The following is a 17,771-nucleotide window of genomic DNA, read 5'->3' as shown; positions in this document are numbered from 1 at the left end:
CCGTGTACTTTATTAGCACACCAACTAACAACAGTTACTTCATAAAAGCATCCATTAAACAGTTTTCGAGCATGCATGAAGGACAGCAGACCACACAGTAATGCTGTATGCTGACTGCCTCCGAATCTACTGGAGCATTTGTTTGGCTGGAGGACTCATTCTACAGATACGGCCTATTTAACATTGAAACAAAAATAGCTCGGACAGAGAACACAATTCCAGAACATGACCGAGGTCACAGCAGAGAGAGAGAGAGAGAGAGAGAGAGAGAGAGAGAGAGAGAGAGAGAGAGAGAGAGAGAGAGAGAGAGAGAGAGAGAGAGAGAGAGAGAGAGAGAGAGAGAGAGAGAGAGAGAGAGAGCTAGTAAATTAGTCTGGAGCCCTGTATGCACTGTAAGTTACTTTGTATACAACATCTGCCAAATGCATAAATGTGTAGATGTGGCCTGTTTTTGATAGCAGATCTCACACGCACAAGTTCTGACACCAGAACCAGGATCAGTTTGGTAGAAACAGTACAGAACAAGTTCAGTAAGAATCATAAAACAGCTCTTGACCCACCTCACAGACTACTGAACATATAACAATCTTCACCATAACACAAACACAACAGCTCTTTTGTATATTTCTAAGGACGAGTTTTACACGCAAGTGTTATACGACCCCCTCGCACTGACAAACAGCCACCATGTAGTGCTTTTAAAGGCACTTACAACATCAGCGCAGGGCCGCCTTCCCTTTCAAGTGTCTTAGGTTTTAATGAAGAGTCACGTGACTAGCATGTGTCTGCGAGGTGATTATTCTCCCGAGCTGATTGATATGCAGCACACAGCGTCTAGACACCAGGACCTGTTTAAACATTGTTCAAAACAGATTGGACACAGAAAATGGCTGAACATCTACAGTGGACAGGTCTGATGGATTTTCAGGCGGTAATCCACGCCCGGAGACTATTAGAGGTTGTTAAAATGATCTAGTGTGAGCTTTAGTAAGCTTTTAAACTAGACTTAAATACATCAGCGATCTGCTGTCTCAGAGACCTCCAAATCTCTTTGTTGTTTTTTTTTTTGGAATAATCCATCACCATTAGGTTTAGTTACTCATTCATTATAACAACTTATTTTCCAGCATGGGATTTAAGTCAGAGAAATTATTTTAAAACAGTGATAACATCACAATAAACAGAAGCTTGCTGAATGCTTTTATACATGCAATGGGAATTTATGTACAGTATGCATATATACATTTATTTTTATAGAGCAAATATGTTTAGATTAGCAGGAATTAGCGATTAGACCTGAGCCTTGGTTTCAGAACCTGGTGTGTTTTCTCCCTTGGTTCAGTTCGTTTAAGCATTTGGTATCACGGCAAACACGCACGGATCCGCACCAAAACAACCGCTACGAGATCGCCTGAACGAGGTGGTCTCGGCCCGAATGCAAACAAACTCTGGAGCGGTTCACTATACGTGTGAAAGCAATCCGATGCAATGGACCAACGAACAGGCTATCTTATGTTTTTATTAACCGTGAACATACACGATAACTCTTTGGTGACAAATTCTGGTGAGCACGTCAATGTCATTCAGGATTCCAGAGCGTTCACTACTCTTTATCTGTAGCGTCGTTGGCAAGGCAGCCAAGAGCGTTTTCTGACGCTCTCACCAGAGGCGGTGTGAACGTACAGTGTTTTGATTCCTGCTACCTATAATGAAGTAATAAAACCACAGTTTCCAAAAAAGCCACACAAAAATAAAAAGCTGCTGTTTGTCCATCCTGACGGTTAACTTATGCTATGTACACACCAAACGCGTAGCATCGCGTTGCTCGCTCTAGATTACTCGCGGGATTTAACTTTGTGTCATGCAAATTTTTCGCATGAGTTGAATATTTTCAACTTGAGCAAAGGCGTGTTTGAGGCGAATAGCGCGTGTTTTCACGGTGATCTCTCCACCCAATTCGCATCATTTGCAATGCACCGAGCAAGGATGCGTCTGATCGCGTCTTTGCATTGGCTTTGTAATGTAATCTACTCGCGCAAATCGTTGAACTCGTGTTTGGTGTGTATGCCCCATTACAGTGCATCTGTTTATTTTCCGTGATTCCGCTCAGACCAATTAAAGTAAAGTTTACTCGCACGTGACTTAAATTAAATAAGTAAGCCTGGTTCGTTTAGAAATATTGCCTTGTGAACGCGAACCGAACCAACATAAAAGTGCAACATTGTAGCAATTTATGCCCCGGTTTCTTTTTACAGGTCTGAAAAAATACCCTCAAATGTTGTGCGGCAGAATCAGCATCATCAGACCCTATTCAATTATGCAAATGAGATGCAAATGCTAGTTCTAAAATATATTAAAGGTGAAGTGTATCATTTCTGCACCATAACCCTCATGGATAAATCAATGATCTATAAAACGATCATCTACCCACAGACCCGATGCTATATTGCATGAAGATATATTAAACTGTCATTTACAGTGCCAGTAAATCTACAAACCAGTTTATCAAACATTTTTCATTCTGCTACGGCGTTCAGCCTGATACTTCGTATTCTCTTAAAAGAAAAAAGCGCACAGCGCCATACAGCAAGAACCATCTTTGGTTCCCCATTCAGTCACAGATTTCTTTCATAGCCTTTTATAGAACCTTTTTCATGGATGTTAAGGGTTCTTTTAAAGTTTATTTTAGTCAAAAATGGTTCTTCTATGGCATCGTGAAGCACCTTTATAGTTGTAGCCTTAGAAACGATGATAGATTTGTTCTTGCCGTCCTTTCGGCTTACATCTCTGCATCATCTGTGGTCTCCAGAGGGAAGTCGTACATGAGAAACACATTGCTGCTTCCTCTCGGTCCACACTGACCACTGTTCTACAAGAAACATTTTGATGCGAGTGTCAAAAAATGGGGACAAAGAAAGGAAGAGCAAATATAGATCCAGATGTGAGAACAAGCTTTTTGTTTCCCTGTGTGTGTAGAGGTGATTGGAGGACAGGTGGTCGGCTATGAAGGCCTTTATGATGTCCTGAAAAGGTGTGAGACAGCCGTATGCCTGCCAGACAGCTCAATTTACCCATCTTGAGCCTCCAAATGGGATTTTGATTGTGTGTGTGTGTGTGTGTGTGTGTGTGTGTGTGTTTACTTTGTTGTACTTTAAAAACAAATCGATTTGCAGAAGGGGGCTTAATCTGACCGAACTCATAAAATGAAAATATATATTTGTATAAACATATTTTGTGAGATTTTAATCATTAAAAAAAATATTTTTTATGTGTTTGTCCAGGATGACTCGATCGAATTTTAAGGAATTAATTGATCTTGTGACTCTACGGGATCACCATAGGTTCGTGCGGACATCCCACACCCAAAGGGAGCGTTTCACCCATCCCGGCGAGAGGAACCGAGGACACATTATGGCTGCACATTCTGTCAGCCTTCAGGCTAAATCACACAGACCCCAGGCATTTGTGTTGCCATGGTTACGCCGCCTAACCAGCAGGATGTGAGAATATGTGCCGACTATGATGTGCGAGTGCACATCCCCCCCAAAAAACGCACATGCACACACAGGGCTCGGGTTCAGCCTCTTCACTAAACCCTCAAAGAGAGCAAGAGGTGTGAGAGAGACGCGTCGGACAAAGCAGATTACTTTCTCTCCTTCACGCTTATTCGGGGATGTGAGGGGAGCGGCCGTAAATCTGAGCGAAGGTGTTACAGTGCAACCGGGTCCATAATCCATCAAAGAGCTCGCTTACATTTAAAAAAAATCAAGACATTAAATGCACACGTTTTCAAAAACTGAAATGACCATAAGCTTTTCTCTTTCAGAGATGCTAAACTCTATAACAAATCAAAATTAAGTTATGAACTATTTTTGGCTAAACAAAAACAGCTGTATGAGTTCATCTTTATATGCTGAGCTTAAGGTGTCGCTCTGAAACAGAGGCAAACTTTATTATACCCTAAAGAATGGAGGTCAAACACGCCATGAGCTTTATATCTCACAAACGGCCGTCTGAAAAGACACACACAGCTGTCAGCTGTAAGGAAGCGAGGGGCTGCGGGATCTATTCACAGATTAACTCAAAAATTGTCCACGGACTGAAGAAGAGCAGAAACTACAGACTGATCCTTCACACCAGCCTGAAGATCACGTCTGTCGCTCGTACAGTAGTACACCGGAGATTTCCATTGTTCTGGAAGTGGCAGCAGGGATTTGTCCAATCGGAGGGTTTTGTTTGACAGGACACTTCCCTGGAGCCCCGGCTCTGTGTGACAAAGAGAATATTTACATGTGAATTCGAAGGAGAAGTACATTTTGCTCATTATGCGGGTTTGTCTTTGTCACATGTATGTATGGTTGTGAACAACTCTGTTTGTTTTGCACCTTTAGCTGCCTTGCAGAGGAACTAGTGAAGTGAATATACTATATAAGTTCAAATGTACAAATTGGACTTATCTTCTCATGGCAGTATGACCTACAGTAAATCTTTTTATTTCCCTTTGAGGAACATACACCACAAAAAAGATGATTCAATATATCAAATAATTAATAAGTCTGACTTCAGGGCAACAAGATTGCAAGACTCAAATGTAATATGAAGTTCAGATGCAAAACCCTCTAAGTGCGTATCACATGTTTTCTTGGTAATGAGCATTTTTTGCTCTTATGTTTATGTTCAGTCAGCTGGTCCAGCCAGTTCCAGCAATGTTTAACATTTAATACAATATATCAAATGAAAGAAAACAGACCCTCCGCTTTTAAACTTTTAATCCTATCTTTATTTGTTCTCTTTATTTACCCCTTCAAAAATGTCATATTTTGAGCAAAAAGCTGAGATTATTGCATTTTTGTAAATGAATGTTGTCAGAGATCAGATTCAGAGCGATGATCAAAACAAACAGAGTTTTTAATGTTTTTGGATCAGTGGATGCTTCAGTGTTTTGTAAGTTGTGTAAGAGCACCACCTAGTGGATAGTAGCGGAAATATGGATTGCCGTGAAAACTCGTCATTGGCAGGGAAATGTTTTCGCTTAATTGTCAAGATAACTTGTCAATGGCAAGAAAAGAGTTAAAGGCGTTCTAAGCGAATCTGCGAGACGTTAGTTTTTGTTGACGTTTGAATTGTTTTCAAACAGACGGAGCGTAGTTAACTCCTCCCCCTCCCTTCCGTGCTTTCAAGAAGGATTTGGGGGTGGGGGTTGGACGCGTGTCCAACCCCCACCCCCAAATCCTTCTTGTCGTTTATTGGCTGGAATACTTTGTTATGGTTTCTGTTTGTAGGTTTGGCCACTGTGATGTTATTGCCATTTGTGAAGCCTGGGCTGTCTACAGAGATCGCGTTTTTTTACAGTTTGATCAGCAGACAGGCAGCAAGCAGATAGTGAGGAGATGTTTGCTGTATGTAACAAAAAATGTTTTATGGTCTAAAACGCGTCAATTCGCTTAGAGCACCTTTAATGGCAATGTTATTAGTCAGTAATTAAAATGCCTTACTTTCACAAATATCACTTTAGTCATTTCATTGGTATTTAACAAATTTGTCTGTCTTTTGTTGTGCATGCAAGCTTTTTTGACCCAAAAAATCCACTTCTTTGGACAAGACATAGTAAACAAAATCACTAAAGAGGCAACTAGAAACATTGCAGATGATAAAAGTCAGAATTCAAAAAGTAAAAATTAAAAACTGAAGCACACATTAGGGGGCGCTGTGATGCACGCGCTGCCACATTCAGGTTGTATTCAGGTCAAAGGCTGTTTCTCAATGTCAAGGATACTTCCTTGGCAGGACTAGTCCTTACAAGTCACTTCCTTCAGAGGCTACGCGAGGCTCCTCTTTAGCATTCAAAGAACACGTAAATGGAACAGGTAAAAAAGTGCACGTCATTGCGTCAATGAAAATGTGTGCTTTCATCCCTGCGTGCATAGGATTGTGGGTGATTTCAGAGAGCGAAGAGCGCGAAGGATAAACATATGCATCCATTCCTTTATATGGGATATTTCTCAAACGAAGGACTCAGTCCTTGGTTGCAATTCCGAGGATCCTCGACATTGGAACAGTCCTTCGACAGATGTCGATGACGTAGCATCCTCAAAATTCTGAGGATCCTTCCTTGGCATTGAGAAACGGCTAAAGTACACTTGAAAGGGATCCACGGTCATTTCACTTTCGTCTTCCTTGCACTTAGAGGACTTTGCCGAAAATCACGTGCTGTTAAAGGATTCTGCTAACAAACCTGAGGCAGGGATTAAGCGGATTAAAGGTTAAGAGTTTGATCCCAAGAAACACCGATAAAATATAAAAGCTATGGATAAAAAGCATCTGCCAAATGCATGAATGTAAATGATGTGCTGTAGAGTCTAACAGCAGCTCTGGATTTGGCACGAGATTAACTCTCGTGTCTAACTGCTGCTGGTCATACTGGCTGTACGCCAATGGAAAGAAAGCAATGATAGAGCGTCCCATCAGCACTACAGAGATAACTAACAGTTTCCATACACTCTTGTCATTTCAGAGATCCTCCACACACAAGATGAAAGGAGGTTAACCTTTAAAAATTACAACATTTGAACATCATAATGATGACTGAGATGCACATGATACTTACCAGTCTAAAATGTATACACATGTTAAAAAAACATCTTTGAATCTGCAGTACTAAGATTAGAGCTACAGTCTGAATCTGGAAACACCCCTGACAACTTTCCTTAGAAATTGTAAAAATAGTTCCTTAAGATAATTTTTTCTGCCCACACGGCCTTGGTGGTAACTTTAACAAGAAATTCAAGTAATTTTAGAGATGGTAAATAATGTAAGATTTTAATAAAATAATACAAACTATTGATCATCAATTACAACAGCGTTTTTTTTTAACTGTGGGTTATGAAAAGTCACTTGGCTGTGGTGCTAAATGACACCAAAAACATTTTAGTCCAATTAATGTCTAGCATAGCAATGACAAAGATTTTCCAACCTTTTTGTGAGGGCTACCAAAATGGATAAAACAATCTGGTGGGCTACTTTTTGATATTTATCTACTCAAAATGTTTTTGTTTTACTTGTTGATTCCATTTTATTTTACTTGTTAATATATTTTATCATTGTTTAAAATGTTAACATACATAAAAGAAGCTAAGCTAATATAAAAATATGCAATAAATAAATATTACAATTGAGACTTAGAATAGAATGTGCTTTGGCGGGCACCTCACAGACTCTGACCCGCGGGCACCATGTTGGAGACAACTAATATACCATAAGATATTTTGGTGGGTGTAGTATGTGCATTTCTCCAGATTTCCATTTTAAAGTATTGTGGCGAGTCGTGAGATAGACTATACTATTTAGTATACTAGACTATGTAGTTGTTTACGTGGGTTGCGAAATGAAAAGTTTGGGAACACCTGAACAACAACATGGGTGTTCTTGTAGCTCAAATGGTAAGGCGTAGCAGTGCAAAAGGTTGTGAGTTTGATTCCCAGGGCCACAACTAAAGATTTTTAAAAACCACAAACATGATGACAAAAAAAATCAATGATTTCACACATGTTTTGTTCACACATGTTGAATATTTATTTGTGATCGGAGAGCCTCTGACATGCTTCTGAGCAGATTCAATCTCTCTTAACACACCACAGGAAAATCAGATAAGATAATCGGTACAACCACAAAGACGATTGGAACTTTAAATACACACCTAAAGGATTATTAGGAACACCATACTAATACTGTGTTTGACCCCCTTTCGCCTACAGAACTGCCTTAATTCTACGTGGCATTAATTCAACAAGGTGCTGAAAGCATTCTTCAGAAATGTTGGCCCATATTGATAGGATAGCATCTTGTAGTTGATGGAGATTTGTGGGATGCACATCCAGGGCACGAAGCTCCCGTTCCACCACATCCCAAAGATGCTCTATTGGGTTGAGATCTGGTGACTGTGGGGCCATTTTAGTACAGTGAACTCATTGTCATGTTCAAGAAAACAATTAGAAATGATTCAAGCTTTGTGACATGGTGCATTATCCTGCTGGAAGTAGCCATCAGAGGATGAGTACATGGTGGTTATAAAGGGATGGACATGGTCAGAAACAATGCTCAGGTAAGCCGTGGCATTTAAATGATGCCCAATTGGCACTAAGGGGCCTTAAGTTTGCTAAGAAAACATCCACACCATTACACCACCAGCCTGCACGGTGGTAACAAGGCATGATGGATCCATGTTCTCATTCTGTTTACGCCAAATTCCATCTGAATGTCTCAACAGGAATCGAGACTCATCAGACCTGGCAACATTTTTCAACTGTCCAATTTTGGTGAGTTTGTGCAAATTGTAGCCTCTTTGTCATATTTGTAGTGAAGATGAGTGGTACCCGGTGGGGTCTTCTGCTGTTGTAGCCCATCCTCAAGGCTGTGCGTGTTGTGGCTTCACAAATGCTTTGCTGCATACCTCAGTTGTAACGAGTGGTTATTTCAGTCAAAGTTGCTCTTCTATAAGCTTGAATCAGTCGGCCCATTCTCCTCTGACCTCTAGCATCAACAAGGCATTTTCGCCCGGCCCGTCTGGCACCAACAACCATGCCATGCTCAAAATTGCTTAAATCACCTTTCTTTCCGATTCTGACATTCAGTTTGGAGTTCACGAGATTTTCTTGACCAGGACCACACCCCTAAATGCATTGAAGCAACTGCCATGTGATTGGTTGATTAGATAATTGCATTAATGAGAAATTGAACAGGTGTTGCTAATAATCCTTTAGATGAGTGTATAGGATTGACGTAAGATGGAATATCGGCCCAAATTCGAGCCGATTATCTTTTAATAATGTGTGCGTTGCGGCCTTTACTGAAAAATGTACAGGTTGGACGCACTATAAAGGCATCTGCCAAATCATAAATGTAACTAAAAGATGAGATAAAAACCATTTTTATTTTCAGTGTGTTTGTGTTGTAAGTGGTTTGTCTATGGATTCTGAAGTGCTCTCTCGCTGCAGCCGCGTAACATTGCTCTACACAGCTGTGTTTGCTCAACTAAAGTGCTTGAATTAAAGAGGATCTAAATCCCGTCTGTCTGCTCATATAAATGCAAAACAGACGCTGAACGCAGATCAAAATCATCCAGTTGCAAAGCTGCACATCATCTTATACACTACAGCCAAATTATATGTTGACTAATGTTATCAAGCTCACAAACCTCTACAGGGCAATGCAAAGCAATTTCTTCAATGTTTTTACTGCACGGACACAACTAGATTGATAAAATCTCATCATCTGCTCAGACATTTGTACTAAAGAGATTGATGGCTTACGGTTGGTACTGTAATCCACTAAAGAGGCATTGTGATTTCATTGAAACTCACAGAGCTGAAGCACAGGCTGTTAGCTCATTTACAACACTCGTACTGTAGATTACAATAATTGTTTTACTAACACAGTTAAACGGATAAGCTGTGTGTGTCCGTTCTGACCATCCATCCATGAAAGTGGACAGAGATGAGCAACACAAATTGATTGTGTTGTACAACGGACAAAAAAGCCACCACCAAACAGCGCATCCCAATTTCCCAGAATGCATTTCGACCAGTTACAACCACCAAATAAGGTCCATCAACATTGATTCTGTGCTATTTGCCTGAGAGTTTGTCCTACAAATGAGGTTTGGCCAAGCCATTTCTATTTAACCCATTTATATACAGGATTTGCTCGATTTTAAGGATGTTTAATGTGATGACTGCACAGGCGAGCTATATGTGGTTTCTCTTCAGTCATAATTTCAGTACTTAAGTGCTTAAACAAACCAGACCCGAGCTGTTTCCAAAGCAAGCTTTGAAAAACTATTTACAAACCATCAACCACCAGAATTTAATTGCTTTAACATGAAACCAAAGGTTTTGCTAACAATGATTTCTTGATTTTCATATTAAAATAATAACCTTCTGGCACATTTGCGACAATGTGAATCTGTCCGAATCCTGTATCTGTTCTATTCCTACCAGGGAAATATTTTATCCCTTATCTCTGTTTCTCAAGAAATCAAGCATGATTTTCATTCATCCAAGCGGACAAGAAAGCCATCGACAACAACAATAGCTTTTCCATCCCATTTTTATGCGCATATTATTGCATCGCATCAGAAACGGCAAATTTTGCCAATTTTTTATACTCGCAACTTGTATGAGGTGTTTTTGTTGTATGTGAAAGAGTTTATGCAAATAATAGGTGTGTTCGACTTCATTCGAAGCCGTAAAAACAGTTGACACAAAAGTACAACGAGAGCGGTTCGAGAAATCATACGGAGTCTAATTTTATATCGCCCTTAATGTATTTTGACGTCATCCTCTTGTCAGTTCTTGCATAGGGCTTTTTCGTTTCAAATGAAGATCACGATTCTTCCACGATTCTGAATGCCAACTAAACAAAATAACAACTTGGAGCTTGGAGGTTTAGACAAAAATTAATTGCAGAAATCTCTTTAAAAAAATTAATTGGTTTGAATTATTTTTTATAAATCTGAAAGATTCAATGATCTAATAAATATGTTTTATTACTGGGTGAAAGAAGGTGTGTGCCCTCAACCTTAGCATTAGTGTTTATATGTTAAACTGTAAGCTATTATTCTAGTACTTCTTTGATAATTGAATATTTTGAATACTGCATATAATGCCGAAAAGAAATAAGAATGGTTTGATTTCTGTCAAAGGTTTAAAGGGACACTCCAATTTTTTTGAAAATAGGCTTATTTTTCAGCTCCCCTAGAAATAAACAATTGAGTTTTATCGTTTTGGAATCCATTCAGCAGATCTACGGGTCTGGGGGTACCACTTTTAGCATAGCTTAGCATAATTCATTGAATCTGATTAGACCATTAGCATCGCGCTCAAAAATAACCAAACAGTTTCTCTTCTGTAGTTATATCGTGTACTAAGACAGACGGGTACGTTTTCTTTTCGGTTTGTGCAAACATTGAAAAGATACTCTTCACGTTTAGATGGAAACCCAGCTAACGTAATGACTCACAACATCATTCATTCACAGTCAGATGTCTAAGTGGGTTTAAACCCCTGATACTCCATTAAGGCCACAAGTTCATGTGAAATGACAGCCATATTGGGTGGTAATCCCTCGAACTCAAGTAATCCCTACTGCTCGGGTCACAGCTGTGGGATCACCTCTAACCCTTGGGTTACCTAGAGATAAACATCACAGCAGACCTCCGCCTGCAACGGCAGAAACATTCATTCATATGACAGATTTAATGGTTAGTGCGTGCAGGTGCTTTCACTATTGCTCATACTTACGCATTATATCCTAATGCTAAACATTACTATTCAGCAGGAACACCATCATGAAAGCCACCTAGCAACCCTCTAGTAAAGCCTAGTTACAGGATATCCCTAGCATTGTGCCCGCAAGTTTATGCACAAATCATTATAGAAATATATATTTAAAAAATGCACCAATAAAACTACTTAACTCTTAATATACTATAAAAATAATTAGGGCTGCATAACGATTAATCGCAACTAATCGTTTGCAGAATAAAAGTGTTTGTTTATCATATCATATGTATGCGTGTGTGTACTGTATATAATAATGTATTTATAAACACACACACACACACACACACACACACACACGCACGCACTTATGTATAATTTAAAAAAAACAATATTTATATATTAAGTATTTGTATTTTATAAATTATATTAATTACAAAATATAGATTATATATAATTATAAAAATGTATATACACATGCATAATATTTAATTAATATTTAATAATTATTATACACACATACATATGATGCAAACAAAAACTTTTATTCTGCAAACGATTAGTCGCGATTAATCATTATGCAGCCCTAAAAAGAATAGTTTTAAAGTAAGCCGGTATACCAGAGATACCCAGAACTAGAACAGATCTCCTGAGAAATAAAACAATATTCATGAAAGCATTATGTCTTGTAAACAGATCAGGGCTCCGAAACAGCGCTTAAGAAGTTCATTCAGCGACAGCAGCTGTGTACACAGAGCCATGTGTGCCTCCATTCCCAGTGGATTATCCAATGACAATTTAACCTAAATTTTACAAATGTAATTGACTTGCGTAACCAAACCACCTCGGTCTGACTTTAACTCATCTATCAAGCTGGCAAAAAATACAGTGCTGATCTAGACGCCACCAATGATATCTGGGTGTTTCATAACGCAACCTAGAGATGTCCGCAGCATCATTTATTGTGAAAATTGTCAAAGAAATGCAAACCACCATTAGGCATGGGCCGGTTACCGGTTTCAAGGTATACCGAGGTTTAAAACAGTCAAGGTTTCAAAACCACTAAAATGTTCTGTGATACCATCTCCAAGGTATGAGCTGTGCTTATACAAAATTCATTAAATCATGAAGTCATGTGATTGATTTGATGTTTACATTTAATATACATTACGAAAATATTATATATGTGTTGAAAGCATATTATAATTTAAAGGCTTTATTGTACCTGGCATTTGAAAATAACACATTTTAGTGTTGCAATGGAAATACCGCAACACCGTGAAACCGTGGTATTTTTGCTAAAGGTTATCATACCGCCAGAATCTTATACCGGCCCATGCCTAACCACCATAGCGCTATTAAACCTGATTTTTACACTTCTACTGTAGCTGGTTAATCAATGGCCCGAGTCAATGGCACAGGTTACAATACAAGACTATACTCCATACATCAGTTGAAGTACATGCACAAATGTTTAATTCTGTTTAATATAGTGTTAGACAAGCATCAAACATTAACACACTTGAGCAATTTCCAAAAGCACAGGTGCAAAACAGCACGAAAACTTTCAAGACATCCCCTAAAACAGACAGCACAGCGCAGAATAAAAATCAGGCCAACAAGTTGTTATGTAGAAGGACAGTCTGCAAAAAAATATGCAACTGATGATTTCTCTTCACCCAACCCTAAAGCATTCAACTATTACCACCCATGCTTCAGCTACACCAAAGACTTGACATGCCATTAAAAGAGAGAGCATTTCATTCAAGCACCGCAGTACAGGAACGTATACATTCGTAATGCCGGTCACTCGTTTTCATCCAGACAGACGCAATGAGAACCAAACGTGGAGCAGCATTCAAAATCAAGTTCCCACTTTCAAGCCTATAATCCAAAGACAAAAGCGATCTCTCCAGCGTTCCCCTGATAGAAAGCTTCAATCGATTTGCCCTGCGGGAGATCATCCAAGTTACAATGAGTTATAGACCCGCCACAAAATAACATTTCTGTGTTCACCTTGGGGTTAAATTAAACTAAATTTCAGTATTACAAAGGGGAAATGATCCATAAGGACACACTAATGCATTATTTCAATGTTTCTTTCTTCTTATAGAAGTGTTTCAGACGTGCCCTTTAAAATATTCTTCACATAATTCTCATTTTTGAGGAAAAACACTGTAGTCAACCTTCATTTTCTCCTCCTGGTGAAGACACTGGTGAACCACCAAACCGTGTTTAAATCAGGTTTACCGCTGTTGTTAGACGCTGCACACGCATTCATTCAATTTGCAAGACAATCTGGGAAGCAGTGGTTTGCATTCTGTGAAACCAGGGTAGCAAGGGAACACCTTTTAAAAGTGGGCCACTCTTTACAAATGCAAATAGCAGTAATGATAATGAAGACTTCGGCATGGCGTGGGACATTGAACAGCTTTCGAGCTGAAACCGCGATGGAGTCACCTGTCACGAGAGAGATAATGGAGACATGCAGGACTTCAAACAGAACAAAAGCGGCGTTGGGTCAGTGAGAGACTCGTGATGAGCTGTCTACAGACTGATGTGAGACAAGACCCTCTTTAAAAAATAAACACGGTTTATCACATATCCTTAAATGATGAGGACAAAATGCATTCAAAAACTTTACAAAAGCAGGGGAGGGGCTTGACTGATTCATTTAAAGCTTTAATTTAAAATACGATACTCTATAATATATTTCTTAATCAGCATTTGTGTCATCTTACTGTGGGTTCACACCAGATGCGAGTTCAACGATTTGCTCAAGTAGATTACATACAAAGTCAATGCAAATATGCACTCAGACGCGTCCTCACGTAGGGCAAAGCGATTGACGCGATAGGTTGTGCATTTGCCGCAAAAACACACGCTATTCGCCCTCAAACACGTCTTCAGCCAAGTTGAAAATATTCAACTCGAGCAAAAATTCGCATGACACAAAGTTAAATCCTGCGAGTAATCTAGAGCAAGTAACGCAATGCCCCACGTTTGGTGTTTACGTAGCATTAGTCCATAAACATCTTTAAAACAAGATCAGTTTGTTTGAGAAGCAAAAGCAGTACATGCAAGCACTAGGCATACCACAAAAGACCAGCAGCTAAAAATAAATGCCAAAACTTAGCTGAACATTTGTGATACCATATTGTGCCCGCTGTGGGCAACTGAATAGTTGCATGGGCCAATAACTGCGTCCAAATAACTGAATAACAGATCCACCCTGTGTCAGCATCAAAATAGCTTGGTCACAAAACCAATCGCCAGGGTATATTTGTAGCAATAGCCAACAATACATTGTATTGGTCAAAATTATAAATTTTTTATGCCATAAATCTTTAGGACATTAAGTAAATATCATGTTCCATAAAGATAATTTGTACATTTCCTCCCGTAAATATATAAAAAATATATTTATTATAGGGCTGCATAACGATTAATCGCGATTAATCATTTCCTCTTCCACATTTTTGTGTTGCAGGTCATACAATTACTTGAAATTGAGGATGCAAAAAGTTAAAATGTTGAGAAAATCTCCTTTGTCCAAATTAAGTCCTTAGTAACACATATTACTACTAATAAATTAGGGCTGCATAACGATTAATCGCGATTAATCTATAGCAGAATAAAAGTTTTTGTTTACATCATATATGTTTGTGTACTGTGTATAATAATTATACACACATGCATGTATAACTTTAAGAAAAAAAAATATTTTTATATTAAGTATTTATATATAATATAAAATGTACAAGTGTATATACACAAGTAAACGTTTCTTAAAGATATACATGTGAGTGTGTGTGTGTGTGTGTGTGTGTGTGTGTGTGTGTGTGTGTGTGTGTGTGTGTGTGTGTGTATTTATACATAATTATTATACACAGTACACAAACATACATGATGTAAACAAAAACTTTTATTCTGCAAACGATTAATCGCAATTAATCGTTCTGCAGCCCTAATTTATTAGTAGTAATATGTGTTACTAAGGACTTAATTTGGACAACTTTAAAGGGGATTTTCTCAATATTTTGACTTTTTGCACCCTCAGATTTAAATAGTTGTATGACCTGTAACACAGAGATGTGGAAGAGGAAATGACAATAACTTTAACTTTAATACAGACGACCTTGAAGGTAAATAAATGCAAGTGCAATGCATTTCAGCATAAAAATATGCATCTTATTGACCACTCTCTCCTGTAGACACCAATATCAGCACAGCCATTAAAAATATGGGTCAACCTCTAATAAACAGGTAAATATAATAACGGATGACATTTACAAGAGACATTTTCCCGACAAAACCTCCCTAGGATGTTTAATGCCCCCAAAAGGGCAATAAACGCAGACACCAGGTGGGCAAATTTCAAACCACCGCATAACCTTTCAAGAAGAAAATAAAATGTCAACATCCATACTGTTCAAACACACTCGGGGAATATAAAGTTAAACTACACACCTTATACGAGTACGGCATTTCGCTCAGATCAATCCCATCCTTCAGAAGTTTATCTCGTATCATGATCTTCAGCTTGAGTTTAGGATAAACCACCTGTGCCTTGTGATTCTCCGGTGCTTTAAAATCACCAGATCTGGGTTTGTCCCAGGTAGAATTCACCCACGATTTGGTGCATTTCTGCCTACAGTCACTAATTTGAGATGTCTGAGGGTACGTGCCGTGAGGAAGGGGCTCTAAAGTGAAATAAAGTCCTGGTTTCACCTTCCTGTCCTCATCTTTGAGTCTCTCCACGGCTCGGAGGACTTTCTCCCGATGGTGTGGTGTCAGGACGCCTATAGCATCCAGGTCAGGATCTCCTATCTGTTTGCACACCTCCAGGTCATCATATCCGTTATCCACAAATGACTCCACGTACTGGCACAGCTGGAGGGTTTTCAACCACTCGTACACAATAGTGGGTCCGTTGTTCATCGTTCCCAAATGATTCCCAAATGATTAGACATTCCCAAAGTCCATTTCTAGCACAGAAGACACATCATTCTGGTTGTCGGTGCTTTATCACTGCCATTGGAAGCAAACCTAATGAGAACCAATAGAAAGCATCATAAAATTGGTTTTAATGGTTATAATGGGAATTGCACTGGTTTTGGTGGAAACTATAATGGTCTCTATGGGACTTTACTGAGTAATGGGTTGTAATTTAGTGGATGGGAACCAACAGAACCCCATTAAATCCTACTGGAATAAGACCCAAACACACCACATAACAGATTTTAACAGCTTATTCATATTGTTATTTGTAATTGAAACCCAGTAGACTTTTCACTGTTATATTTTAAATCAAAGGCAGGACACATGATCTATACTTTCTTAAATGGTCCAATACTAATTTCACTTAGTTTGCATTTATGAAAACAAAGTTGAAAGTAAATATTTACCTCAGAGATAACTTGAAACACAATAAAGGTCGACATCAATCCCGTGTTTCTTTGATCACACATCCATCTTTTCATTGTTGCGGTGCTTGCAAGTTCATGATCGACGTCTGTTCCTCACAGCAGATATAATGTAGCAGATAAAAACGATAGAGTGAATGAAATACAGTAAAGCAGACTGAGATTCAGTGTAGCGCTCCAAACATCAGCTGATTAGTAAATGAAGTGGCGTTTGTATCCAGTATCAATGACATTCGCGCGTTCAGAAAGTCGTTTTCTTTCTTGTGTCGGTCTGTTTTCCATTTCTTTGAACCTCCAGTGAACAGAGACAGCGAGTAAGAGAAAAGCAGTCACAGTATGAGAGGTTTGTAATCCAGCGAAACACTAAACGCCAAATTGAAGTTTCCCTCCCCTTCATTCGGATGCGCTCATCTATTCGCGTTGATTTTAGCGACCCCTGGAGGACGCATCCGGAACTGCGGCGCTTTTAGAAACTACAGGCATCTTTTGCAACCAACGTAACATTAAATTATAGAGACAGAAGGACACAATCTAAATAGGTATATCTGTAGAAATTTGGCGTTTATACACATAGTTTAACAAATAGTAAATGATATCCAGGTTAATTTAAGCTAAAATGTATGAAGCGTCACTAAAATAAGTAAATGATGCAGCAAAAAATATGTTTTCAAATATAATTTTAACTTTTTCAAATCTATGTTTAGAGGTTTGTAACATAAAAAGTTTTTCTTCCAATGCAACGTGAATATAAATGCTTTAATATATATATATATATTTTAAATATATTTAAAAATCTTAAAAATAGATATGTAGTAAAATATATTTTGAAAAAAATATTTTTCACCAATATATTTGTTTGGCCATATATTTTTATTTACTTTTATATATATTTTGAAATATATTTAATAAATAATTTTTTTAACTTTGCCATGAAAAGATTCAAATGAAATATATTTTCAACTGCAAAAATATACTTAAATATACATAAAAACTAATACTTATACATTTTTTGCTTAAACTATATAAATGTTATACAAACTTTAATAATTTGGCCAAGAAACATATTTTG

At 38.4% G+C, this 17,771-nt stretch overlaps 1 protein-coding gene across 2 annotated transcripts in view; it reads right to left on the bottom strand.

Annotated features, from left to right (window-relative positions):
* sash1b (SAM and SH3 domain containing 1b) overlaps positions 1-17,071 on the bottom strand; it is an 87,071-nt gene extending 70,000 nt beyond the window's left edge. For both annotated transcript variants that reach the window (XM_065254382.1, XM_065254388.1), the window contains exons 1-2: positions 16,685-17,071; positions 15,747-16,325 (exon numbers count right to left, since the gene is read on the bottom strand). In XM_065254382.1, the coding sequence (XP_065110454.1) occupies positions 15,747-16,217 (471 nt within the window). In that variant the 5' untranslated portion in view covers positions 16,218-16,325; positions 16,685-17,071. The remainder of the gene's footprint in view (positions 1-15,746; positions 16,326-16,684) is intronic.
* Between the last annotated feature and the right edge of the window lie 700 nt (positions 17,072-17,771).

This window comes from Paramisgurnus dabryanus, chromosome 17, assembly GCF_030506205.2.
Source record: "Paramisgurnus dabryanus chromosome 17, PD_genome_1.1, whole genome shotgun sequence".
Taxonomy (NCBI): domain Eukaryota; kingdom Metazoa; phylum Chordata; class Actinopteri; order Cypriniformes; family Cobitidae; genus Paramisgurnus; species Paramisgurnus dabryanus.
The sequence above is the reverse complement of the archived record's forward strand: the minus strand, read 5'-3'. Positions and strand labels throughout refer to the sequence as shown.